Source organism: Canis lupus, chromosome 17 (assembly GCF_003254725.2).
Source record: "Canis lupus dingo isolate Sandy chromosome 17, ASM325472v2, whole genome shotgun sequence".
Lineage (NCBI taxonomy): Eukaryota > Metazoa > Chordata > Mammalia > Carnivora > Canidae > Canis > Canis lupus.
Window position 1 is genome coordinate 49,380,497 of NC_064259.1, and position 27,479 is coordinate 49,407,975.

A 27,479-nucleotide genomic window follows, 5' to 3' on the forward strand; every position below is an offset into this window, starting at 1 on the left:
GGAAAGGAGGGAAGGAAGGAAAGGAATGGAAAGGAAAGAGGGAAGGAAGGAAGGAAAAGAAGGAAAGGAAGAGGAGGGGAGGAACGAAAGGAAGGAAAGAAGGAAGGGAAAGAAGGAAAGGAAGAGGAAGGAAGGAAGGAAGGAAAGGAGGGAAGGAAGGAAGGGAAGGAAGGAAAGGAAGGAAGGGAAGGAAAGGAAGGAGGGAAGGAAGGAAAGGAAGGGCCTAGTGAGATGAGGGCAGGGAACTGCAGATGGTGTTTCCCTCTGGGCAGGGAGAGTAGGGAGGGAAAGAAGGAAAGAGAGTAGAGCCTGGGCAGGGAGAGTACTTGCGCGCTGAGCCAGGGGTCTGGGCTCTGGCCCATGATGACAGCACAGGGTGAGGCTTGCAATCTCCAGGCTCCTAGAGGCTGTGTGAAGGAGACGCGGGTGCACACCAGAGCACATCCAGGTGCCAACTGGGAGATGCTCCAGGCGTGAACCACCACAGGAGGAAGAGCGTAGGCCATCTGCAAGGGCAAGATCTCCTGAGACCTTCCAGATCCTGCTTCCTCCTCCAGGCGAATTCCCGAGCAATCATAGAAGTGAGGAAAATGGAATTCCTGCTCCCTCATGGCCCAGGCGCAGCCTTAGGATCCTGGGGTTTATGATTATGAAATGTGCAGAAACCAGCCAATGAGGTGGCCATCGGGGAAGGCCTGGTTCCTGGTGGTGAAGCAAGCCCGGGCAGTCTCTCCTGGATGCCAGTCAGAGGCTGAGGGCAGAGGCCATCCTGACACTGCTCTGGACATTCAAGGCTGTTGAGGTAGCAGGTGAGAGGGCTCGGGTTGAAGTACAGTGTCTTGAGAGAGGCCTGGAACCCCAGACCCTCTTCTGGGTAGCAGGTCTGATGTTTGACTCTTATACCACCTCGGCAGCCCCAAAATTTGCAGTTGAGGGGGAAGGAGCCTGGGGGCGCCCGGGTGGCTCGGTTGGTTAAGCGTCTGTCTTCGGCTCAGGTCATGATCTCAGGGTTCTGGGGTGGAGCCCCAAGTCGGGCTCCCTGCTCAGCTGAGAATCTGCTTCCAGCCCCGACATCCTCTGTCCCTCATCCCCACTCGTGCTCACTCTCTCTCTCAAATAAAATCAAATCTTTTTCAAAAGGGTGGGAGAAGGAGCCTTTGTTGAAACTTTAACTTGGGAACACAGGATTCCTGCCATGCATGGTACCTAGAGAGGGACGGGCAGGCGGGGGGACACATGGTCTGGCTGCTGCATGGTGCTGCTCCGTCGTACCACGAAGCTAAGTGAGCCGGTAAAAGGGAAGGAGGGTGGAGAGGAGGGTGTTTTATACACCAGAGCTTTGTGTGTATTATTTTATTAAATCCTCAAAACAATCCCGGAAGGCAGCTTTTCATTTTATCCTGTTCTACAGATGAAGAAACAGGTTCAGAGAAGTTAGGTGACATGCCAAGGCCACACAGCTAGGAAGGGATGGAGCCAGGATCACATGCAAATCATTCTGGCCCCACACATTCTCCCAGTGGCTGTTACCTACATCCTCTAGGGCAGAAGCAAAAAGAAATGCCCTCGAGCAGGGTCTCCGGGACGCGTGGGCGGTGGCAGAGATGGGCACTCACGGGGCTTCCCGTCTCTTCCCCAGGGCTGCGGGCGGTGCGCGAGGACACCAGCTCACTCACCCTCCTGCGCTTGGAGACTCCGGGCCCGCGGTCGCCCATGGCTCCGTACCACATCCGCAAGTACCAGGAGAGGGACCGCCCACGGGTCCTGGACTTGTTCTCCAAGGGAATGGAGGAGCACGCCCCCACCACCTTCTGCCACGTCCTGAAGCTGCCCCGAACCCTGGCGCTCTTGCTTGGGGTGCCCCTCGCCCTCTTCCTGGCCTCTGGCTCCTGGCTCCTGGTCTTCGTCGCCAGCCTCGCCCTCCTCACTGCCCTGAGATTCTTCTCCAAATACCCCTGGGTCCAGTTTAAAGTCCTGTGTTTGCGCTCAGACCTGTCTGACATCACCAAGTCCTACCTGGGTGAGCCCGGCTCCTGCTTCTGGGTGGCCGAGGCCGCCGGGCAGGTGGTGGGCATGGTGGGCGTGCTGCCCGCTGCCGATTGCCCCCTGCGGAGGGAGCAGCTGCAGCTCTTCCACCTGTGCGTGGCCTCTGAGTGCCGAGGTCAGGGGGTGGCCAAAGCCCTGCTCAGGACGGTCCTGCAGTTCGCCCGTGACCAGGGCTACAGCCAAGTGGTCCTCCACACCACCATGCTGCAGCGCTCGGCCGTGGCCCTCTACCAGCGCATGGGCTTCCAGAAGACGGGCCAGTTCTTCCCCTCCCTGAACTGGAGGCTATTTGCTATTCCTTCGTGTGTGTTTGTCTACCCCTTGCCCTCTGCTCAGGCCTCGCAGGCACAGGGGCAGGCGGGGGGGCCCTGATCCGGTTCCTTGTGCCTTAGTCCGGGGAGGGCTGGCTCTGCCCTGGTAGCAAGCCAGGCCCCGAGAGTCAGTACGACAGCACGGTGAGAGCCTACTGCTCCTTCCGTGGGAACTGGGGGGCGGCAGGGTGGCTCTACTCCTTTCTGTCTTTTGGGATGGCCGCGGTTTCATTTATCCAGTGCCACGAGAGGGCTGCATTAAAACACACACCGGGCAGCCCGGGTGGCTCAGCAGTTTAACGCCTGCCTTTGGCCCAGGGCGTGATCCTGGAGTCAGGGATCGAGTCCCGCATCGGGCTCCCTGCATGGAGCCTGCTTCTCCCTCTGCCTGTGTCTCTGCCTCCCTCTCTCTCTCTCTCTGTGTCTCTCATGAATAAATACATAAAATCTTTAAAAAACAAAAACAACACACCAGTAAACATTTCTTTAGTTCACGCATCGGTGGTCAGCAATTTCGGCTGGGCTTGGCTGGCAGCCCTTGGGGTCTCAGAGGGCACAATGCACACCTCATTGTACGACTGGCTGGGGTGACAGGGCCACTGGGTGGGCTCGTTTCCCAGCGTACAAGCTCAGTGGCAGGTTTAGGGTCATTGCAGAGGAGCCGAGAGTGAAGCAGAAACCAACCAATGCTTTTCCAAGCTTCTCGGGTGTCCTGTCGGCTGACATCCCAGTCTCAGGAAGAGAAATGGGCCCAGCTTCTTCCGGAAGAGGAGCTGAAGCACAGAGCAAAGGGGGCCGAGAAAGAGAGCGGGAAGAATTCTGGGAGAAGCACGGGGGCCACAATGCCCCCAGCCTGCTTTGCCCCCCCTATCTCTGCTGGAAGGGAGGACGGAGTGGGATTTAACAGGGGCTAGAGCTAGAAGTGGTGCAGCCCCCCCCCCCCCCACTGGCCAAGCCCCCGTCACTGGCCCGGCATGCCTGAAGGGAGGCTGGGGATGTGTATCCGGGAAGAGGAAATGGGGTTGGTGAGTTTCTCGGGCCTGCCACACTGGGACCTGCCGCTCGTCCCCAAGTGCTCAGAACTCCGGATACTTACAGAAGCCTCAGGCCTGACCCCCTGTCCCCAAGCCTCTGATACAGCGGCGAGTCCTGTAGGCACAGCGTGTACCTGGTCCAGTTAGCTCATCGCCAGCACTGGGTCCCCCGCCCAGAGGCTGGGTCCCAGGATCCAGGGAGTTCCTTGATGGGAAGTCCAGGCACCCTTTCGGTCTGGGTGTTGTGACACAGCGGTGTTTAGGGCCCCCCCCCATCCTGGCTCATAGCTTATCTCCTTCGAAGGGTCAGTCAGGCCGCAAACCAGGCCGGAACCTGCCAACTGGCATTGTTACAGGCACATCTCACCTAAATGGGGACCTGTCATCAAACATGCATGTTTGTTACCTAAGACCCTGGGCCTCACCTGTGTCACCCTCCACTGGGTCTCTTTTCTCCCTAGTCTCGGGTCACCCACAGTCCCTCTGCCACCAGGCATTCTACCTCCCCAGGCCTGCACCCTTTGCACCTTCCCTGCATGCTTCTCAGAAACCTGGAACGTCTAAACCTCCTGTTACACCGTGCCCCACCTCCACCCCCTGTTCTTTTTTTTTTTTTTTTTAAGATTTTATTTATTTATTCATGAGAGACAGAGAGAGGCAGAGACATAGGCAGAGAGAGAAGCAGGTTTCATGCAGGGAGCCCGACGTGGGACTCGATCCCGGGACTCCAGGATCATGCCCTGGGCATGAAGGCAGGAGCTAAACCACTGAGCCACCCAGGGATCCCTCCACCCCCTATTCTAAATCAAGCTTCTGTTTCCTCGCAGTTCCAGCTTCTAGTGATGCCGGGGCCTTGGGCCCAGGCTCTCTGAGAGGTAGGAAGAGGGGGGGCACCAGCCTCTACTGCTGTTCCCACCAGCTTCCCCTGGCCCAGCCAGATGGCCTGGCCAGAGGAACTCCCAGATGGGCGCCAGCTGGTGCTGGAGATGGGGGAGGCCCACAGTGGTCCCAATGCTTTGAAAGTTTTCCTAAGTGACAATTAATTGGTTTTGCTGATCCCATATAGATACGGTCCATGTCCTCCCGGGTTTTACAGGCCAGAGGGGGCTGAGACACCAAGGAGGGAGCCAGTGGGGATATGTTGTCATAAGTGTGGGGATGGTGGTCCATCACTTGTTCCAATTCCCTGCACTCACTATCCAACCACCCTGAGCTAGAATTTTTCTTTCTTTCTTTCTTTCTTTCTTTCTTTCTTTCTTTCTTTCTTTCTTTCTTTCTTTCTTCTTTCTTTCTTTCTTTCTTTCTTTCTCTTTCTTTCTTTCTTTCTTTCTTTCTTTTTTCTTTTTCTTTCTCTCTTTCTCTCTCTCTTTCTCTTTCTTTCTTTCTTTCTTTCTTTCTTCTTTCTTTCTTTCTTTCTTTCTTTCTTTCTTTTCTTTTTTGACTTTATTTATTCATGAGAGACACAGAGAGAGAGGCAGAGGGAGAAGCAGGCTCCCTGCAGGGAGCCCGATGTGGGACTCGATCCCAGGACCCCGGGGTCACGACCTGAGCCAAAGGCAGATGCTCAACCGCTGAGCCACCCAGGCACCCTTCTTCTAATTCTTTCAATAAACCAAAGCTATCTTTCTGTTTCAGGCCTCCATACATGCTTCCCTCTGCCTGGAAACACTCTTCTTCTGCCCCCTCCCACCCTTCCTCTTTGTTTGAAAAGTGCTTTGTTAAAATGTGTTCCTCCAATTTTCAGCTGAGTGGCCAGGGTAATTGGGTTGGAAAGATAACTTCTGAGCAGGGGGAAGCAGTTCATCCTACTCTTACTCGGGCAGTTATTGCTATTCATCCCTGCTACTCAAAGTGTGGTCCCCAGATCAGCAGAAGCACAATTCCTGGAAGCCTGTTAGAAGTAATCGTGAACACAAAGCTTATTAGGCACACGAGATTGGTATTAGCATGTTAGTGTTAGTCCTAGACAGTTTTCTTTTAAATGCCATGTTGCGGCCAGCCTCCCAGGAGACTCTGGCTCCACCTCGGGCAGAGTAAGTCAGGGGACTGCACTGTCCCCCATTGTCTGATCCACAGAGGGTGCTCTAGCAGCCAGAGACAGAGGCCAGGCCTGTCTTGGATATTACTTGTTTGCTCATCTTCCCCAGGCTGGATCCACGCTCAGTCAGTGGAGTTGTCGTTGTTGTTATCTTTTAAAGATTTTATTTATTTATTTATTTATGAGAGATGCACAGAGAGGCAGAGACACAGGCAGAGGGAGAAGCAGGCTCCATGAGGGAGCCCGACATGGGACTCAATCCCAGGACCCCAGGATCACAACCTGAGCCAAAGGCTGACACTCAACCGCTGAGCCACCCAGACGTCCCTCAATCAGCAGAGTTTTAAGCAGTGCTTTTCTGCAGGGTTCAGGTAAGGGACCCAAAGACATACAGGTGGATATGTTGGAAGGAGGGTATTTAGGTCAAGATAGGGGGTTAAGGATAATGGGAAGTTAAATTGGAACTTCAGGACCAGGTATGATAGCTAAGAAATAAGATCTGAGACTCAAATGTAGAAATTCCAAAGGAGGTGCTCAAGACAGTTTAGAGGGTCACCTAGGGTTAGGGGAAAGGGAAACGGGGAGTGATGGCTGCAAGTTTTCTTTGGGGGCCATGGAAATGTTCCAAGTCTCCACATAGGTGGTGGCTGCACAACATTGTGAATATAATAAAAAAGGAAGAGCTTAGATGGCTCTAAAACCCAAAGGAGGATACAAAAGGTTGGAGACAGCAGAGATGATGAGAGATTGTTATGGGAGTCACAGCTGGCCATGAGTCTGCCCCAATGGAGCAAAGGATGGGCAAGGGGCGCCCTGCAGCCCCAAGCCATCTGGCAGAGAAGCCTTGAGGACACCACGTACCCTTCTGCTGTGGAACAAGAGCTGATGGTTGATGTTTTCCTGAGGAATTTAAAAGTCCCAGTCAGTGCCTACAGGCCTGGGACTCTGGCAGAGGCAGATGGCTGGCTGTGTGTGTGAGAGAGAAGGGGGTGGGACCGGAGGAGAAAGTGAGGACAGAGGTGAGGCAGTGGTGTGCAGGGAAAGGCAAAGTGCAGATCTAGGACTTGTGACAAGCCTTTGGGCAAGTGTAGGGGATTGATAGTTTTCCAAAAGGTAGAAAAGACAGAGTGTGGTCCAAGATAATTTTAGAGGTCAGTGATTTGGCCCTAGCCGTAAAAAACCCTAGAACGCTGACTCCAAGCTTCCCTTTACTTTTCTTCAGCTAATAAGTAATTTGTTCAATTTGAAAGATGAGGTTTTTATTCTGAACTTGGTAAAATTTTAAGAACGTCAGAGTTTCCTTTTATGTAACAGCGTACTGGTCAAACTAGGGTAAATTTGTTCTTGGTTTTGCCTGCCAGCACATGGCTCTCCTGCCTGGCACACATGCGTGTGCCTGCATCGGGGTACCTGCAGGAAGATCTGGTGGCCTGTGTTCCCCCTCTCTTCCCCTGCCTGCCCCCCCTTCCTCCTTATAGTTTTAATATCGTGACAAAGTATACATTACATAAAATCTACCATTTATGGTAGACGATTTTAAAATGTAGAGTTCAGTAGCATTAACTACATTCAAAATATTGTGCAACTATCATCACTAACTACTTCCAGAACTTTCTAATTACCCCAAAGAGAAACTCTGTACCCATTAGGCAATAATTCTCCCTCCACCCCTCCTCCCAGTCCCTGGCACACACTAGTCCACTTTCTGTCTCTGAATTTGCTTACTCTAGGTATCCTGATCAAGTGGTCATACTCTATTTGCCCTCTTGTGTGTGGCTTATTTCACTTATCATCATGTTTTTAAGGTTCATCCATAACGTAGCATCTATCAGAATTTAATTACCTTTTAAAGACTGAGTAATATGGTGTATTATATACTTTATATACACACACACCACATTTTGCTCATTCATTCACGTGTTGATGGACATTCGGGTTGTTACCACTTTTTGACCAGAGTTGATTTGTTTTTAAAACCATTCAGGGGGCAGCCCGGGTGGCTCAGTGGTTTAGCACTGCCTTCAGCCCAAGGCATGATCCTGGAGACCTGGGATCGAGTCCCACATCGGGCTCCCTGCATGGAGCCTGCTTCTCCCTCTGCCTGTCTCTCTCTCTCTCTCTCTCTCTCTCTCTCTGTGTGTGTCTCATGAATAAAGAAATAAAGTCTTAAAAAAAAACATTCAGGAGGGGAAGCCTGGGTGACTCAGTGATTGAGCGTCTGCCTTTGGCTCAGGTCGTGATCCTGGGGTCCTGAGATCGAGTCCCACAGTGGGGAGCCTGCCTCTCCCTCTGCCTGTGTCTCTGCCTCTCTCTCTGTATCTCTCATGAATAAATAGATAAAATCTTAAAAAAAGAACATTCAGGAAAAAAAAAAAAACATTTAAGCTACAGTGGGGACATAGTGAATTTTTAATTGGGAGACATTATCAGGGAGGTTCACGAATACATTTTGCTTGCATTATAAACCAGGTGGTTGCCTTCTGAGCAAGATCAGTGTGAAAATGCTCAGCTCTGTAGACCAGGGAGGTCTTTGTGTCGATTTTGCTAAATCTGAGTCTTATTCTATGTAGTTTATTTTAGGAACAGCTACACAGAAAATATGGACCTGTGACTGGCGGCACACCGGAGTTTTAAAGCTAGCAGCCGAATGGACAGGATGGCAACCACCTTGAGCATTAGTAGAAATTAAACAGGAGCACTGCCCTGCGGGCCTAGTCACCGAGAGCTATGGCCAGAAGGCCGGCCCATGGTGGGGAGCAGAAGCTAAAGTTCCTCCCTCCAGCCAACATCTCCCTTCTGGGGGCATTTTAATTCACTGGGGCATGAACCAGAGGGGCACCAGCTACTTGAAACAGATGCCCAGTGAGGTGGGGAAGTGCCTACTCACGGTGTGTGGGTCTAGGGAACAGGAGGGTGGAGCACCCTGTTGGGGGGCTGGGCCAGAGCCCTGATCTTACCAGAAGCTTGGGGGCTCGAGGGAGCCAGGTTAGGCAGGATGGTGGGTGTGAGCTGAGCTCTCTCCATGGTGCATTCTGAGATGGGAAGGAGAAGAGGTGGGGGTGTTGGGTAGCAACATGGGGAGGGTCCCTTTCCCTCAACCACTGAAGGCATGAATAGCCTGGATCCCTGAAGCTGTTGGGTAACCTGGGGATCTTCAAACAGGGGACCCAGTTGGATATGAGGGACTCCAGAGTGGTCATAGGAAGCTGACCTGCAGCACACACCTGCCTGGTGAGGGGCAGATGGGAGGAAGGTGGACAGGAGAAAGCTGCGGGCTGCCACACAGATTCCTACCTGGGAGGTCACCCAGGCCACCCCTTCTCTCCGGCTGCTCCCCTACACAGCATTCCTTTATTCTGACTGTTACCTTGTTTTCCTTTCAAATGATTTAAAATGTATTTTGTCCTCACTGTTGATAGTATGTAGTTTGTTTATTGAATTGTCTTAGCTTAATTTATCTGCTCTTAGGCTTCCTGACCATTTTTATTTTCCCCTTCTAAAAAGTTTGTTATACATATGCTACCTTAATTTATAAACTCCTGGCTTCATTGCATATTTAAAAAACTATTTTATTTCTTCTTAAATAAATCATGCCTATAAAATTTTTTTTCTGTTGACATTAAAAAAAAAAAAGATTTATTTGAGAGTGAGAGAGCACCAGAGGGATAGGGAGAAGCAGACTCCCTGCTGAGCAGGAAGCCCAATGCGAAGCTTGATCCCGGGACCCTGGGATCATGGCCCGAGCCCAAGGAAGATGATTAACTGACTGAGCCACCCAATTACCCCTTCTGTTGACATTTTAAATATTTTAATTTGGGCTTTTCAATTCCAAGCTATACCTTTTACAAATATCTTGATGTTTGTGATTTTTATTTCTTGTAAATTGTAATTCCTTTCAGGATATTCCATTTTTTTTTTATTGTGAAAAGTATATCTAACATAGAATTTTAACACTTTAAACATTTTAAATTGTACGATCAGTAGCATTAGGTACATTTGCTTTGTCATGTAAGCATTGCCACCATCCACTCTCACTATTCCAGACAGTTTCTGGACCCACCAAACACCAGCTCTCTGTTCCTCCTCCTCCAGCCCCTGGTAACCTCTATGCTACTTTCTGCTCTGATTTGCCCATTCTAGGTACCTCATGTAAATGGACCATATGATAGTTATCCTTCTGTGTCTAATTCTTTTTTTTTCTCTCACTCTCAATCACTGTTTTTAAACTTTTATCTTTTTGGATTTTTATCTATTTTCATTGCATCCTTAATTAAAAATTGTATTTATACTAGCAGATTTTGCTTTGTTGTACTGATGGGGTCACCCCAGATGGGAAGGCTGTCTGCCCTCCACTTCTTTCAAGTTATCTCCTTGGTGCCCTTCAGTAGATTTACCCTCTTCAAAGCTGGCTTTCCAAAGTCTCTCTGGATGACTTGAGATGAGGAATCAAAAAAATTCCTCCACGGCATTCAGCACCCTTAGGTTGCTCTCCTCTGATATTAAGTGGGGACTTTCTTGGTTTCATCCCTCCCCTTTCCCATTTTCCCGGCATCAGCTTACCGTGACCCTAGTCCCTGTAGACTCCATTTGCCAGATAAAAAATAGGACCACACACTGCAGTAAATTTGAATTTCACATAAACAGTGGGTAATTTTTTAGTATGTTTCAAATACAGCACTTATACTAAATCATTTTTTTTTCATTCAGAATTAAATTTCACTGGAAGTCCTGTAGTTTAATTTGCTAAATCTGGCAGCCCTACTGTGGAAGCTGCCTAGAATTCTAAGTTTTCGTATTTGTTTAGTAATCTCTATACCCAGTGTGGGGCTCAAAATCACAGTCCTGAGTTCAAGAATCAGATGCTCTACCAACTGAGCCAGCAAGGTGCTCCCCACTATCCAGAATTCTAAACTCGAGTTGGGTCCACAGGCTGCCATCTTTGTCTTCAGAAGTCCAGAAGGAGGAGATATGGACCAGGTTCTTTCCTCTCTGCCTTTTCTTCCAGGCTCTACAGAAAAACACACCAGACTGAGTTGATCTATGATAATTTGTTTTACTATAGGGCAAGGGCCATTTCAGAAAGGGATTACAATGTAGGTGCAGATGCTTCACGGATCTAGGCAGGCCTTCACCACTTGGATAGGTTGACGTGCATTCCCTGTAGGTAGAGGGCTTCAGGGACTGACTCACCGCCAAGAAATCCAGAAGGTGAGTGTGGGGCCTAGCCTGGCTAAGACCCTGGGGTTGGCCTGCACTCCCAGAGTTTGCTGGGACAGAGGATACGCAATTATTTTCTGAGGACCAGATTTGGGACATGCAGGCACACACATGAGGCTGGCATGGAGCATTCTGCTAATAATGTACATTTCCAATTCATAATAAAATTAAGCAATTTATTGTATTTGCACAGGCCAGTGTGTTCTTTTGTCAAACTGCCTTGCTCATGCTTTTATTTAGTCCATCTTTCTATAGATTGTCTTTTTTTTTTTTTAAATGACTCATAGGAGCTCTTGATATATTTTGGATACAAATCCTTTGTTGGTTACATGTGCTACACTTCTGTGCCTTGTATTTTCACTGTCTTTTTTTTTTTATTTTTTTTTATTTTCACTGTCTTAATGGTGTATTTGTTTGTTTATTTATTTATGGGGTGAGGACGGGCAGAAGGAGAGGGAAAATCTTAAGCAGACTCCAGCCCAGAGTAGAGCCTGACATAGGGCTCAAGCTAAAAAGCCTGAGATGATAACCTGAGCTGAAATCAAGAGGTAGATGCTTGACTGAGCCACCCAGGTGCCCCTATGGTGTCTTCTAATAAACAGAATTTTTATATTTCATTAATTGAATTTATCAATCTTTTTCTTTATGGTTTGCACTTTGTTCCTTAAGACATTTTTCCTTAAGTTCTTAGAGATACTTTCCTATATTCTAACTTTTTTGTTTTGCTCTTCACATTTATTTATTTAAATATTTATTTATTTATTCCTGAGAGACACAGAGAGAGAGAGGCAGAGACACAGGCAGAGGGAGAAGCAGGCTCCATGCAGGGAGCCCGATGTGGGACTTGATCCCAGGACTCCAGGATCATGCCTTGGGCCAAAGGCAGGCACTAAACCGCTGAGCCACTCAGGGATCCCTCTGCCCTTCACATTTAAGTCTTTAGTTTTTTTCTCTCAAAATCACATATGTACCAATCTATTTTAAAGAGTCAGACGGAGTTCTATGGATTTGTGATGTGTAAGAGCAACCTTATACTTCCCTGTGCATACTCACTTCCATGTCTTCACAATTAAAAAAAAATTAATTCCAGGATAATTAACATACAGTGTTATATTAGTTTCAGGTGTACAATATAGTGATTCAACACTTGCATACATCACCTGGTGCTCATCCCAAGTGCCCTTCTTAATCCCCATCACCTATTTCCCTCATTCCCCTACCTACCTCCCTTCTGGTAACGGTCTGTTTGTTCTCTAGTTAGGAGACTGGTTCTTGGTTTGTCTCTTTTTTTGTTTCCTTGTTTTGTTTCTTAAATTCCACGTATGAGTGAAATCATATGGTATTTCTTTCTCTTATTCTGCTTAGCATTATATCCTTTAGATCTATCCATGTTGTTGCAAATGACAGAATTTCATTCTTTTTTTATGGCTAATATTCCACTGTGTGTGTATACCACCTCTCCTTTATCCATTGATTCATCAATGGACACTTGGGCTGCTTCCGTATCTTGGCTACTGTACATAATGCTGCAATAAACATAGGGGTGCATATATCTTTTCAAATTAGTGTTTTCATATTCTTTGGGCACATACCTAGTAGTGTAATTACTGGATCATATGGTAATTCTACTTTTAATTTTTTGAGGAACATCCATATTGTTTTGTAGAGTGGCTGCACCAGTTTCCATTCCCAACAGTGCCCAAGGGTTCCTTTTTCTCCACATTCTTGCCAACACTTGTTTCTTTTTTTTTTTTTTAAAGATTTTATTTATTCATGAGAGACACAGAGAGAGGCAGAGACACAGGCAGAGGGAGAAGCAGGCCCCATGCAGGGAGCCCAATGTGGGACTCGATCCTGGGATTCCAGGATCACGCCCTGAGCAGAAGGCAGATGCTCAACCACTGAGCCACCTGGGTGTCCCCAACCATTTTTAATTGGATTATTTTTGGTTTTAGAATTGAATTGTATAAGTTCTTTATATATTTTGGATACTAGCCCCTTATGGGAAGTCATTTACTAATCTCTTCTCCGATCTTTTTGTTTTGTTGCTTGATTCATTGTGCAGCTTTTAATTTTGATATAGTCCCAAAAGTTTGCTTTTGTTTCCTTTCCCTCAGGAGATATATCTAGAAAAATGTTGCTATGGCTGATGTCAAAGAAATTATTGCCTGTGCTCTCTTCTAGGGTTTTTATGATTTTGGGTCTCACTCACTTCCATGTCTTTAATGGACTTGTGTGGCTTCTTTTCTATTGCTCAGTTTTAAACTTGTCTGTGGATTAGTTACTGGGAGTTGAGGCCATGTCTACACCATGCATATACACTCTTCCCACTTCCCTGCTTCCCAGTGAGGTTAGACCGCTAGTCAGGGAACATTAATATACTGTATTTGTTGTAAGCTAAATTACATAGTAAAACTATGATTACTTTTTTTTAAAGATTTTATTTATTTATTCACGAGAGACACGGATTGAGAGAGAGGCAGAGACACAGGCAGAGGGAGAAGCAGGCTCCATACAGGGAGCCCGATGTGGGACTCGATCCTGGGTCTCCAGGATCAGGCCTTGGGCTGAAGGTGGCGCTAAACCGCTGAGCCACCCGGGCTGCCCTACTTATTTATGTAGAAATTTGGTTTGTTTTCTTTCCCTTGGAATTATCTTGTTTAGATTTCTATATAGTTGACACTTTACTCAGTTCCAAATTCTCTCAGATTAGTTTAAATAGAGAACCATGATATTAATATGCTTCAGGCAACCTATCAATTAGATCTCCCTGAAGTCTTTCCTAGAGCCTCTAGCCTCCAATCTGGACTGGGGACCCTCTGTGTGCCATCTAACAAACTCTTATTGAGTCAAACACATGCTTCACACTGTGTTAGGCCTGGCAAAACAAAGGGATCAGGGAGGGGTGCCTGGCTGGCTGAATCAGCAGAGCATGCAACTCTTGATCTTGGGGTCATGAGTTTGAGCCCCATGTTTGGTGTAGAGGTTACTTTATTATTATTTCTAAAGATTTTATTTATTCACGAGAGACACACAGAGAGAGGGAGACGTAAGCAGGCTCCCTATAGGGAGCCCAATGTGGAACTCGATACCAGGACCCTGGGATCACGCTCTGAGCCGAAGGCAGATGCTCAACCACTGAGCCACCCAGGCATCTTTAGAGATTACTTTAAAAAAATAAAATCTTAGGGATTTTACTGGTGCCTGTCTTTTACATGAAGCTAAGTGGGCATTCTTGGTCCAGCCCCATCTGCCTCATGGCCAGTTGAGGTTCTTAGATTCTACTGTTAAGCTATCTTGTGTGGGGAGTAACAGGTGAGGCTGGGTGAACACTGAGATGAGAATGGGCCAGGGATCCTAGGAATATGTGAATCTGGCCATGCCCCCTTTGGAGACATGTGGGACCCCAAGCCCCATGCATGGCAATAGTAAGACTACCCAGAATAAAGGTGCCAGCATCAAAGCATCAAAGGAAGCAAGTCCAGGGACAGAGTGAGAAACACACCACACACACAGGGAGGGAGAGAAGGGTAATTTATCCCACCAAGGAGGGGGTTGGCTTGGGTTACTGAGTATTTTCTGGCCAGCTACAGCTCTTTGAAAGATGTAGGCAGAGCAGATAGGGCTAGGGCTATGGACCAAAATGAAAAGCCACACATATGTACCTTGTGACTGTTAATACCCTTAACCTGTAGCCCAGCCATATTTGGAAGATGACCCAGCCTTGGCGGTGGTAGTTAAGTTTTCTTACATCAGGGACTTCATCAAGGGGAGCTGCCAATGGGGGACTTGTCGGGATGCCAAGAATGCCCCCTAGAGGCCAATAATGTTGGTTTTTAACTTTTGATCCTATTCAGATCCACTCTGTACCACCTCCCCACCAGGATTCAGAAGTCTTTAGTGAGAAATTGGGAAAGTGCTATAAGTGAGGGGTCACTGCCAGTAAAAATAAAACTAACACAGTAGGTTAAAACATCCCATGCTCCCCAACAGGTAAAGATGAAGACCAGGGTAACAAATCAGCTTGGCCCAAGGCTCTAATGGGCCAGAACAATCATTTGGGACATGAAATGCATTGTGATTTACAGACAAAACACTCTGCCTTCTTCATACACTCCGTCACCCACACTGCATGTACTGATGGTCACTGGAAGCCTCCAGGTTTGCTGGAGGAGGGTAGTAACAAAAGGTGCCCTCAGAGAAGAAAAGTGGCTGGGAGGCTGGAGCCTAACCTCCAGGAAAAAGCAGGGCAAGTGGATTCTTAGGTTAGGTGTGAACTGGATCTAGGAAGAAGCAATTCAAGAATTCTTTCTTGGCTGTCGGCTTGAAACCCTAACATTTTTCCTACATCAAACTTCACACACTGAAGGTTCTTTTCTCTGAGCCTTCTTCATTGCTTCCTTCTGGTAGGAAGGGAGCTTTGGTGGCACCACCTGAGCTGTGCTTGGTGGCAGGGTCTGCTCTTTAACTTTGCCTCTGCGGAAGCCTTCTGGGGAGGCAGTTGGTCCCTTACTGCCCTGCTGGGGCTTCTCTCATTCTTTTAGAATGAGGCCAATTAGCACCTTCCCTCTCTAAACTCTGGGCTTTAGCTGTCATTCCAGGTTACAGAATTAATTAAATGCTTTATGTACATTATTACGTTTATTAACTCATGGTTTCCCAAAGTGGTTATCCAAGTTATAAATGTTGGTTCCATGTCTGATGATAAATGCTCTGAGGCTTCAATCTTGAAAAGGCTGGAAGGAAATTCACTAGAGGGTAGAGGCCTCTGGGAAGCTGGAATGAAGCTAAGAGGAGGCTCTTGACTCAAGGTGCCTGGTCCGCTGAGAGCATCTGCACATGCCCAACAGCTACTCTACCCAGACACCATCTCCAACAAAGCCCATGACAGCTATCATCACGTCCTGCCGTGTTTGTAAAGAAACGCTACATTTCATTCCCATAGCCCATATCCCTTGACTGATGCTTTTAGGTTGAGATTCCCCATACACCTCAGGAGAGACATTGCATAGCTCTCTGCATATTTCTAGATGGTAAAGAAATGATCCTTCGCTGCTTGCTGTACTATGAATCAATCAAAAGTTATTTATTTTCTAAAACTGTAAAAACACATACAAAAAGGGACTTATTTGTGGCCAGAGTTCAGAAATGATATCATTGTGACAAACATTCCTGTGGGCAGGGCCACTGTGGAGAAAGTACTGCTACCAAACCATTAATAATCTTAATCACCAATCGGTCTCAGACTCTTCAGGTTACTACTTCTAAATTACACATGGACAACGAGTTAAGTTTTATTAAACCAGACTCATAAAAGTAAGGATTGTGCTTCTTCAGGTTGATAAAATATAATTCCAAGATTCTGAGGAAAATAATCTTTTATCAGTTCCAGGGAACTTTTCTCCCCAAGAGTTGATTGGTCACTTTCTGTGGAAGAAAAGAAAGACAGGAAAAAATTAGATACTTTTGCCATCAGAAGCGGACAGCCGCTTCTCACCCCAGATATGTAGCTGAGACCAGTGGGGTTCTACCCAAATCTTATCTTCCCCAGCTATAGCAACTATGGTAATCATGCAAAAAATTCTTCTTGAGGTGTTTAGGAAAGGTGATCTATATAGTCAGTATGTATTATTTCTGTACAGTCCTTCTGTACAGATTTAATATCCGGATAGACTCATCCATCCATCAGTTCAAACATACAAGCACAATAAAAGGCCTGGCCTGTGACGCTGGCACACTGGACAGGCCATGTGGTGCCGGGGGACCCCTTCCTCGAAGGGCCCGGCCCGGCCCAGCCCAGCTCCGGGTGTGTTCCAGAAGCAGTTCTCCAATCCCACATCGGTCTGGTATAAACTCGTCTTTTGGATTCTGACTTTCAGAGTCCTCTGGCGGTGAAGTGAAGGGGTTGGGAAGGAAATGAAAACAGTGAAGGATATGGGCCTTCAGGCAAGGCAGCCTGCCTGGCTTTTCAAGGAATATTTTGATAGCAAGTCTCCTGGCCTCCGAGGGTCTGGGACTTGCAGCATTACTGATTCCACTGGGCCCATGGGCAGGAAATGGTGGCGGCTTTGAGGCTCTGACTCCCCAAGCTGCCAACTTTATACTATACTTAGACATTTTCCAGTTTATTTTACAACCTCTAGAGGTTATCTGACTAACCAATAAGGGGTATAAACTATCATTTGGGGGTAGAGAATGAAAACCCAACAATTCTGATAGATTAGGACTTTCTACCATAACTCCTAAGTATGGAATTTGGTTTCATTCCAAATATATACCTGGAAGGTGCCTTTTTTAGATTTACCTTTTAAGATTTTTAGATTTAGACAGGTGCCTTCCAAATTTTAGCAGTGGTACAACGCATCACAAGCTTAAGTTTACTCCCCAGATATGTAATGGTTAATTCAACAGGTCATATGTGTTTCTCTCAATTTCTCTTTCCCCTGATAAAGCTGATGGATCCTGCTCCAGGACTGACTGACCTTCTTGAATAGCTGAGCTCGCAGCCGGTATGACTTATATTCCAATCTCCTCTTTTCCTCTTCTCTCTTTCTCTGCACTTCTGGAAGCTGCTCATAAATTCTTAGGAACGGTGCCAAAAGGAAAACAAAAAGCAGTGAGATTACCTAACCACAGAGGGACATGATCTCTTCTCCCCCATCTCCCTGAGGTATGCTGCTCTCAGGGCATTGGGCCCTCAGAGACAGGCCCCAGAACCCTGGGGTTGGCCTGTTTCCTGTTACACTGTTGGAAACAAAGAACACTGGCCCGGGGTGCTCATGATCTGGGAGGGCAGACAGATGAACAAAAACATCAAGAAATCCAGCTTATAGTGGTTACTTCTGAGAAAGGTGTGGAATAAAGGAGTGGAGATAACAGCTTCTCACTCTATATGCAAAAATGTACAGTTTCAATATAAGAATACAGATGTGTTAATTAGTATATTTTTAAACACACAGAAAATAATAAGAAAAGCACAATCATGGCCCTAGGTACAAAATGCTACATAGATTTCCAAGAAATGAAAGGTGGGTCTTAAAGAGAGGAGCAGAGAGGGGATGAGAGGAGAAGGGAGTATTAGAAAGAGTCAAGGCCTCAGAGAGGTGTGCAGGGAAGCAGGTGGGAAGCAGAAGAGGTGAAGGTGAGGTGGGCTGTGTAGGGTCTTGCAGCCATGTGAAAACCCTGGCCTCTGTCCTATCAAAGGCTGGGTGCCACTGATTTTAAGTAGGGAGGAACATGATTAAACATGCATTTGATAAATATACTCTAATTGGAAATGATCTAAATTTCCAACCAAAGAAGAGTGAAACAGATTATGGAATATAATGGAATTATTACAAAGCATAAAAAAGATATTTCAAAGAATTTTTAATCATATGGGAAAATGTTCACAATATAATGTTGAGCAAAATAAAGCAGGCTACAAACCTATATATACACTATCATCAGCAATTTGAGAAAAAATAAGTGTGTGAATACAGGTCTCTGCAAAACCCCCACTCCTGCCAGAAACAGGACTAGGGTCAGTTCAGTTCAGATGGAAGGATGATCAGTGACATTTATTTTCTTCTTTCTATTTCTCTATATTTTCCAAAGTTTTCTATAATTTGAAGAGTATCATTTAAAATGATGTAGAGGCTCTGTGGGAACTAAATGAGAAATAAGAAAGAACAGAAGCAGGAAGAAGAGCATCCTCTGAAAGTGGAGGCCAGCCTGCATCAAGGCAGTGAGAGCAAGTTCCAGAGCAATCACACTGAGTGCCCAGAATGTGCTAGTTGGCTCTGTGTGTGTGTGTGGTGGGTGGGGTGGTGTGGGGTGGGGGGGATAACACGGCTAGAGGCGCCTGCTCCCCAGCTTCCAGCTGGATGTGTGGCAGGTCTGTTTCGGATATGGTGGAGGCAATCAGTAACTGACAACACTAGGGCAAAGGTCAGGAACAAGAGTAAAGAGGAACAGACTTTTTTTTTTAAGATTTTATTATTTATTCATGAGAGACACACACACAGAGAGAGAGAGAGAGAGAGAGAGAGAGACAGGCAGAGACACAGGCAGAGGGAGAAGCAGGCCCCATGCCAGGCGCCCGACGCGGGACTCGATCCTGGGACTCTAGGACCAGGCCCCGGGCCAAAGGCAGGCACTAAACCGCTGAGCCACCCAGGGGCCTCCAGGAATAGACATTCTTAAATGTCACTGTTGATGAAAACCACATGTGATATCACCTCACACCTGTTAGAATGGTCATTATTAAAGAAGCAAGAGATAACAGGTGTCTGCCAGGATGTGAAGAAAGGGAACCCTTGTGCACTGCTGGTGGGGAATGTGAATTGGTGCAGCCACTGCAGGAAACAGTGGAGGCTCCTTAAACAATTAAAAATAGAACCACCAGGATCCCTGGGTGGTGCAGCGGTTTGGCGCTTGCCTTTGGCCCAGGGCGCGATTCTGGAGACCCGGGATTGAATCCCACGTCGGGCTCCCAGTGCATGGAGCCTGCTTCTCCCTCTGCCTGTGTCTCTGCCTCTCTCTCTCTCTGTGACTATCATAAATAAATAAAAAAAAATTAATAAAAATAGAACCACCATAAGCAACCTAAGGGTCCATCAACAGATGAATGGATAAAGCAGATGTATTATTATATTATTATTCAGTCATAAAAAAGAAGAAAATCTTTCCATTTGCAACGTGAATGGACCTTGAGGACGTTATGCTATGAAATAAGTCAGATGGAGAAAGGCAAAATTGTATGATCTCATTTACACATGGAATCTAAAAATATCAAACTTGGGGCTCATGAAATCTGGGTGGCTCAGTCTGTTAAGCGTCTGCCTTCAGCTTGGGTTGTGATCCCAGGACCCTGAGCATTGGGCTCCCTGCTCAGCGAGGAATCTGCTTCTCCCTCTCCCTCTGCAACCCCCTGCCCATGGTCTTTCTCTCTCTTAAATCTTTAAAGATTTAAATAAAATCTTAAACAAACAAACAAACAAACAAACACAAAAAACCCACATCAAACTCCCTGAAATAGACACTAGAATTGGTGGTTGCCAGAGGCTGGGGCATTGGGGGATGAGGAGATGTTAGTCAAAGGGTACAAAATTCCAGTTGTAAGAGGAAAAAAGTTCTGGGGAATCTAAGGTCCAGCATGGTGACTCTAGTTAACAATACTGCATTATATACTTGAAAGCTGCTATTAGATAAAGGGCTAGTATCCAAGATCTATAAAGAACTTATTAAACTCAACAACAAAGAAACAAACAATCCAATCATGAAATGGGCAAAAGACATGAACAGAAATTTCACAGAGGACGACATAGACATGGCCAAAAAGCACATGAGAAAATGCTCTGCATCACTTGCCATCAGGGAAATACAAATCAAAACCACAAGGAGATACCACCTCACACCAGTGAGAATGGGGAAAATTAACAAGACAGGAAACCACAAATGTTGGAGGGGATGTGGAGAAAGGGGAACCCTCTTGCACTGTTGGTGGGAATGTGAACTGGTACAACCACTCTGGAAAACTTTGAGGAGGTTCCTCAAAGAGTTAAAAATAGATCTGCCCAACGACCCAGCAATTGCACTGCTGGGGATTTACCCCAAAGATACAGATGCAGTGAAATGCCGGGACACCTGCACCCCGATGTTTCTAGCAGCAATGTCCACAATAGCCAAACTGTGGAAGGAGCGTCGGTGTCCATCGAAAGATGAATGGATAAAGAAGATGTGGTCCATGTATACGATGGAATATTACTCAGCCATTAGAAACGACAAATACCCACTATTTGCTTCGACGTGGATGGAACTGGAGGGTATTATGCTGAGTGAAGTAAGTCAATTGGAGGACAAACATTATCTGGTCTCATTCATTTGGGGAATATAAAAAATAGTGAAAGGGAATAAAGGGGAAAGGAGAGAAAATGAAAATATCAGTGAGGGTGACAAAACATGAGAGACACAACTCTGGGAAAGGGGTAGTGGAAAGGGAAGTGGGTGGGGGGTTGGGGTAACTGGGTGATGGGCAATGAGGGGGGCAGTTGATGGGATGAGCACTGGGTGTTATGCTATATGTTGGCAAATTGAACTCCAATAAAAAAATAAAAATAAAAAAAAGAAAGCTGCTATGGGAGTAGATCTTTAATGTTCTCACCATAACAGTAAGAATGCTACTACCATCAACAAAATGGTAATTATGTGAGTTAAAGGATGTGTTAACTAGTGTGGTAAACATACTGCAATATATACATGAATCAAGTCATCACATCACGTATCTTAGACTTACACAATGTTATACGTCAATTAAATCCATGGCATTCTCATAATCGATATATGCATATCGCTAATTAATTAACTGCTAAAGCATGCAATGGCACAAAATTCAGTAAGTATAAAAAGGCAAAAAATTAGTCTTTGTCCTACCTCTGTAGGTTAGTCACTCAGTCCTTTTTCCAAAAGGCAACCACTATTACCGGTTTTTTTGGATATCCTTCCAGAGATATTCAATGCATATAAATGTATATGCATCTATTTAGGCACAAATACTTTATAAATACTGCATGTGGTAGCAGTGTACACATGCTTCTGAAACTTGACTTTTTTTAAAGTCTAATTTAATATGCCTTAGTATTCTATTATTTCACTCTATTACATAAATTCCTAGAAATGGGATTGCGTGGATAAAGGGTAATACCCCAAATAAACATCTTATTTCAAAATATTCATATCTTATATTTTAGATATCTTTATTTATATTTAGGTTTCTAACAAAAACAAGCTTGACAAAAGCATACAAATTAGTGGGGATTCTTTGCATCTTTTACATCTGACTCATCTATATTGCAATCCGCTATTTTTCTTTCCTTTTTTAGTATTATGAGAAACTTCTTTCACAACTAATTTTCTCTTAATGTTTTAACTTGAGCATAATGTCTTTATTCTGGAGGCAAGCCAGAGCTGCTGCTTTTTTTTTTTTTTAAAGCTTTTATTTATTTATTCATGAAAGACACAGAGCAAGTCAGAGATAGAAGTGGGCTCCATGCAAGGGGCCCAATGTGGGACTTGATCCTGGGACTCCAGGATCACATCCTGAGCTGAATGAAGGTGTCAACCACTGAGCCACCCAGGGCGTTCCAAGCCAGAGCTTCTGATCACTTGGTGGCTTTATTTATACTTTTATAATTACTCTTATTTTTTTGGCCTTACCGTTTAGACCTCTGAATCATTTCCTTCTTCCCAATAGGCCTGCTCTTTCGGGCATCCAGGAAACCTAAGCATGAGAAGAAGGGATTTTCAGTGGATAGTGGGTTAATAGGGAAGGGTGTTGAGCTGTGAGAAGGCGCTGCTAGAACTTGATGCCTCTACCTTGAGCAGCCAGTACTGGGCAGTGAGCAATGACCAAGGTCAAGGCCAAGGTTAGACTGTGGGCCAAGGTTAGACTGCTGACAGCAGGCTCTTGAAGACACAACATGCTGTGGCACAGACTAAACAGTGTGAACAGAAACACTGGCTGGTTTGCAGGTAGGGCTGTGATGAAAGCACTAGATAGCATTTCACAATTTTCACAGCGTTCACATATTATTTTATGGCGATCTTACACCTAGCAGAATGTTAGGAGTACAGTCTGGAGGGTTTAAATCCCAGCTTATCAGATGAATAATCTTGGGTAAGGGACTTAAACTCTTGTTGTCTCTGTTTTCTTATCTGTAAAATAGGGGTATTAAAAGCATCTACTCCAGAGAGGTGTTACAAGCATTACACAAGAACAATGCCTGGGCAAAACACATAAGGGTTACTATTATTATTATTATTATTATTATTATTATTAATTATTATTATTATTATCACCACCCTATGAGATAGGCAATCCTGGAATCAGCCCCATCTTTGAAGAAAAAAACATACTTTTGGAACTAATTTGCTCACAAACACATGGCTAGTTTATAAAAGCATCATTCTTACTGCACACTCTGATCTCTAAGACGCAAGGGCAAGAGGACTTGGCCTTATATGCATCACGAAAGTGCTGAGAGCTACACAGGGTAGGTTCTGCTACGTGAGGAAAGTGGGATCTCAGCAAGCAAACAGTCCCTTTCTGTCTCTGTCACTGGCCGGGCACTGAGCAGTGCTCCCTGGTGTGAAGCCAGTAAGAAAGCGAAGAGCCGGAGGGTACCTTTCTTCGGGAGCAGGTGTGTGGGGTCCCGGTAGCCCTGCCATTCTCTTGAAACATTGAACAGTGCCTCTCGCTCACTTTCCAACATGTTCTGCAGCTTCCTCTCCTGGACTATCAGCTTCAGACGCTTTATCCGCTCCCCAGAGCGGGAGATGAAGTCAGGTCTGTGAAGGTGAAGGGATTCCTGAAGAGAGAAAAGGCCCCCAGCCTCATGTTAATGATGCAGCTTATTTTCCAAGGGCCTAGAAAACAGTGCCTGACCAAAAGTGGTTTGAGGAGCCTGTTTCTTTTTTTTTTTTTTCTTTTTTTTTTTTTTTTTTTCGAGGAGCCTGTTTCTAAAGTGCAGAAAATTTCTGGAGTTGAAGAATAATCTAACAACTCTCTGTAGGGGAGGGCTCCAGTAGGAAAGCCAGAGGAACCAAAGGATGCCTTTGGAATAAGCTAAGAACTAAGACTGTGGCAATTACAATTCTTCCAAATGTTGATGGGCTAGAGCGCAGTCCATGTGCTATTTTAAATTTCCCTTCAAACAAATACATTATTAAATGACATTTCTTTCAGCTGCCAAGGTACATATAAAGAAGGGATTTTGTGCCTTTTAAATCCTGTGCTAAGCAGAAATAGGAATTATTTAAATGAAGGAACACACATAGACTGACACAAATATCAAACCTCCAGAGCGCTCTTCATGCAGATATCTACAAACCCAGCATCACCAAACCCAACATTCTCCCTCCTCTTGCCTTGTCCCCAGGTACTGAGGGCAAAAACAATTTACAATGGTTAACAGGCAAGTGACCTTTGATTAATGATGACAATGGGAAGAGATGAACTGTGGAAGTGCAAGAAATGAGTGTTATGTGACTGTTCTTCAGAAGGCCAAGTCACAAATTTAACATCTCTGCATCTCCCTTTCTGATCCCCTTAAACATATGGCTAGAAATAACTCAATGTCACTGCACCTGTAGGGTTGCTCTCACAAATGGCCTCAGTCGCTCTCTGTCTGGGCCTGCTAGTGGCCTGTGGCCATCCACGTGCTGTCCCTGCCAGTTCTGTTCCCGTAGAGGTTCCCTCCATGGTTTGGTGTTGGTTATTGGTGCAAACCAGCAGATACCAGGGCCATGAAGCTTGGGTAGGTTTTCCTTCTTAGGTTCAGACTTCACGTTTTCCACAGGAACAAACCATGATACTCCTATGGGAATTATTTTTAAGAAAGAAAAAAGATTTTTCATTCTTCTCATCAAAGACATGTGTGTAATACAGGCTCTTGAGGGGATGCAGCTATCAGAGGCCAGCATGAGGTCCTGGAGTTTGCTTAACTGCAAGTATGACTGTAATTGGAGTGCTAGATACTTTGAAAATTTGCCAAGGTGGTGCTGGAGGAGATGGGGTCAAGAGAGAGTCACTTAGAAATAAAGAATTTTAGCATTGAGAGAGACTTGAAATTCACTAGTTCTTTGCTACAAAACTGGAATTAGAAACTGACCTTCAGGGATGCCTGGGTGGCTCAGCGGTTGAGCATTTGCCTTTGACTCAGGGCATGATCCTGGAATTGAGTCCCACATTGGACTCCCTGAACAGAGCCTGGTTCTCCCTCTGCCTCTGTCTGCCCGTTTCTCTCTGTGTCTTTCATGAATAAATAAAAATCTTAAAAAAAAAAAAAAAAAAAAAGGAAGAAAGAAACTGACCTTCACAGCAACTGTGTTTGTTCTTCCTTAACTTTTTGTCCCCAAGATAATTGGTGAGAAGTCTTTTCTCTTCTATTTTTTCTTCTGACCAAGAAGTCATGTCACTGTCCTCTTCTATCCTAGCCTCGCTAGAACTTGGAGTTGGGAAAGTCATCCCAACATCACGAGTGTGTTTTTTGACACCGTTCACGATCTCCAAGTTACCTGAGGAGAAAGATCCACAGATATCCTGGGAGCAGCCTTGAGATTTAGAGGGCATGTGTATTCGATTTAGTAGATGGAAACTTTCTAAGCCTTCAAAAATGCAGGCTCCTACCTCCTCTGGATGGTGTGGAGAGATGTGAGGGAGAGAGATAGAGGGAAGGGGAGGGGGACCAACGGGGAGAAGGGGGAAGAAGACAGAAAAAGGTTTTTATTTCTAAGTCAGGTTAGATATTAGAGGGGAAAAAACAACTAACATGGATTCAGTGGGTAGAGGATTTCAGTTCTGATTACAGGTGAGATATTTAATGCTTATAGTCCTACTGACAGGCATCCAGGTAAGGACGAGGTTGACATATAAAGACAAGACTTAGGGGGAAAAATCAAGGGAGAAGGTTATTTTTGTTATATAAAATCAAAGGATATAGAAAAACATAAGGGAAAAGCCTCTTTCCCACTTCTGTTCTCCATTCACTCAGTTTGTAACCCCATAGTTTCAGAGAAATTTTTGCACACATTTAAGCGTACTTTATTTTTAAAGTACTTTGCTTTTTCTTTTTAGTTATCAATGTTGGAGATCTTGTCATATTAGCAGAGAGTGCTTCCTCACCCTATGTTTCATTATATGGATGCACGATAATTTATCTAAGCATTTGGCTATTGATGGATATCTAAGTTGAATTAAATTCTCTGCTCTAATAAATACTTCAATGGTTAATTCTGTACACTTGTCATTTTGCACATATGCACAATATATCTATGGGTTAAGTTTCAAAAGTAAAAGTGCCAGGTCAAAGTTATCTTGATAGAAACTGCCAAATTGCCTGTCATAGGGGTTGTGTTCCCAACCTGAATGTACGAGTATCTACTTCTTTACACTTGTGCCCTCAAACTTACTATGAAATAGATTTTTGCCAGTCTGATAGGTGAAAAATGGCATTTGAGTATAGTTTTAATCTTCATTTTATTGTATGTGAGACTGAGTATCTTAACCTATGTTTAAAATCTATTTGTATTTCAATGGAAATGGTTAAATTCAGGTAATTTACCTGCTTGTACGGCTTTGTTTAACATTTGTACATTTTGCATGTTGCAAAGGGTAGAGCTTGAGCTCCAGAAACTACTGGTAGAAGATGAAACAGAGTCAGAAGAAATCACATGGTCTGCCACCTGTAAAAACAAGAGACCCTGTTATTACCTTAAATCACTGGCATAGTCAACCACAGCATAGGAAAACATACAAGCCACCAAGAGCCCCTTCTAATTCAATTCCAGTTGTTGATATCAAGTTGCCAGAAAGCTTCTGACAATGGGAACATGCTATTGCACAATTTGTAATGGGGAAGTGAATGCTGCTGTGGTTGGATACGGGCCTGAGCTGCTGTAAAAAGGTAAGGCATCAAGACTGGGTATGTTCACAGGACTTGAAAAAAATCTGAAGATCCTACTCAAAGATTAGCCTGGTGTGTCTTCAGAATGAAATGCTAAAGTTGTTTTTTTTTTTTTTAATTTATTTATGATAGTCACAGAGAGAGAGAGAGGCAGAGACATAGGCAGAGGGAGAAGCAGGCTCCATGCACCGGGAGCCTGATGTGGGATTCGATCCCGGATCTCCAGGATCACGCCCTGGGCCAACGGCAGGCGCCAAACCGCTGCGCCACCCAGGGATCCCTAAAGTTGTTTTTTTTTTTTTAATTCTAAAATTTTGATGAGAGATAAAGAGGGCTAGGAATGACTAAAGAGGATGCTGGCTGCAGAGGGCGCCCTTCAGTAAGATCAGACTCAGATACTTCTACATGGGTAAAAATACAAAGAGCTGCAAGGCCCCATGAGAAGTCCCAAATGACTGGAGTATTTCAAAAATTATTAAAGAACCCAAGACGCCTTTATAATTATGTTCAGAGCAAAGAGGGGCAACTTCATGGGTTGAAGATGGTGGAATATTAGTGAATGACAAAAAGATAATCAAAATGTAGTAGAAAACAGTCTCTTAAACTTATCACAACAATCTGCTGAGGGATGGGTCCTAACCTAGAACAGTGAGTTAGAGTCTCTAGGGGAGGGGTCTGAGTACTTATATTTTTCATAAATGCCAGGTACTTATCTACTTAAGCAAGTTTGGTAAAAGTGAATTCACGGCTAAGTCAGGAAAGGAAGCAGAATGATTGCTCCCTGAACTAGATAAACTATATTCCAGGTCTCTCAGGAAACTGCAACAGTTTCTTTGAAAAATTTGAAACAGAGGAGCGATTTTAGATGTCTGGGGACAAGAAATGTTTTAATTTTCAAAAAGATAAGCATTGCAAACTGGTAGGTTTAACAATAATGACATAAAATTCTAGAATGGATCATCAATCTAATAATTTGCAAGCATTTGGAGGTCAAAGAAAAGATAAGCACATTTCAGCTACTGCTCAGGAAGGTAGGCAGAACGATCACTGCCAGGTTAGCCTGTTTTTGTTTTTTTTTTTCTAGTAGATATCGTCACTAACTGGTTAAGCCAAAAGAATGTGTAGTTGAGTGCAACTAGATTTGAATAAAATGACAAAACTTCTTGTGATATCTCTGAGGGGAAGATGAGTTACATGGGTTAAATGATAAAATAAACTGGTAGAACCATAATGGGTTGAACCACTCTTACCCAAATATTATCAACATAGAGAGAGAGGCCTTTAGTGTACATTTGACTGCAACTATTTACTAAGTGCCTGTCGTGTCCAGTTACTGGGTTTGCTCTATTCCTTCTTAAAATTTTATATATCAGTGTCTTGGAGGTATGAG

At 45.0% G+C, this 27,479-nt stretch overlaps 2 protein-coding genes and 1 long non-coding RNA gene across 3 annotated transcripts in view; 1 reads left to right on the plus strand and 2 right to left on the minus strand.

Annotated features, from left to right (window-relative positions):
• The first annotated feature begins 75 nt into the window (after positions 1 to 75).
• Positions 76 to 2,826, plus strand: NAT8 (N-acetyltransferase 8 (putative)). Its single transcript, XM_025453593.3, has 2 exons — positions 76 to 809; positions 1,640 to 2,826. The coding sequence occupies exon 2, from the start codon at positions 1,714 to 1,716 to the stop codon at positions 2,416 to 2,418; it is 705 nt and encodes a 234-aa protein (XP_025309378.1). The 5' UTR covers positions 76 to 809; positions 1,640 to 1,713; the 3' UTR covers positions 2,419 to 2,826.
• LOC112665053 (uncharacterized) lies at positions 2,827 to 3,974 on the minus strand. Its single transcript, XR_003140187.3, has 2 exons — positions 3,454 to 3,974; positions 2,827 to 3,130 (listed from the first exon to the last, which is right to left on the minus strand). It is a non-coding gene; the product is annotated as an uncharacterized LOC112665053 (long non-coding RNA).
• Positions 3,975 to 15,708: 11,734 nt separating this feature from the next.
• Positions 15,709 to 27,479, minus strand: part of ALMS1 (ALMS1 centrosome and basal body associated protein) — a 215,606-nt gene continuing 203,835 nt past the window's right edge. The window contains exons 19-25 of the mRNA XM_035700716.2: positions 25,748 to 25,868; positions 24,498 to 24,701; positions 23,772 to 24,001; positions 22,810 to 22,993; positions 21,843 to 21,906; positions 17,129 to 17,228; positions 15,709 to 16,073 (exon numbers count right to left, since the gene is read on the minus strand). Of these exons, the coding sequence (XP_035556609.1) occupies positions 16,029 to 16,073; positions 17,129 to 17,228; positions 21,843 to 21,906; positions 22,810 to 22,993; positions 23,772 to 24,001; positions 24,498 to 24,701; positions 25,748 to 25,868 (948 nt within the window). The 3' untranslated portion in view covers positions 15,709 to 16,028. The remainder of the gene's footprint in view (positions 16,074 to 17,128; positions 17,229 to 21,842; positions 21,907 to 22,809; positions 22,994 to 23,771; positions 24,002 to 24,497; positions 24,702 to 25,747; positions 25,869 to 27,479) is intronic.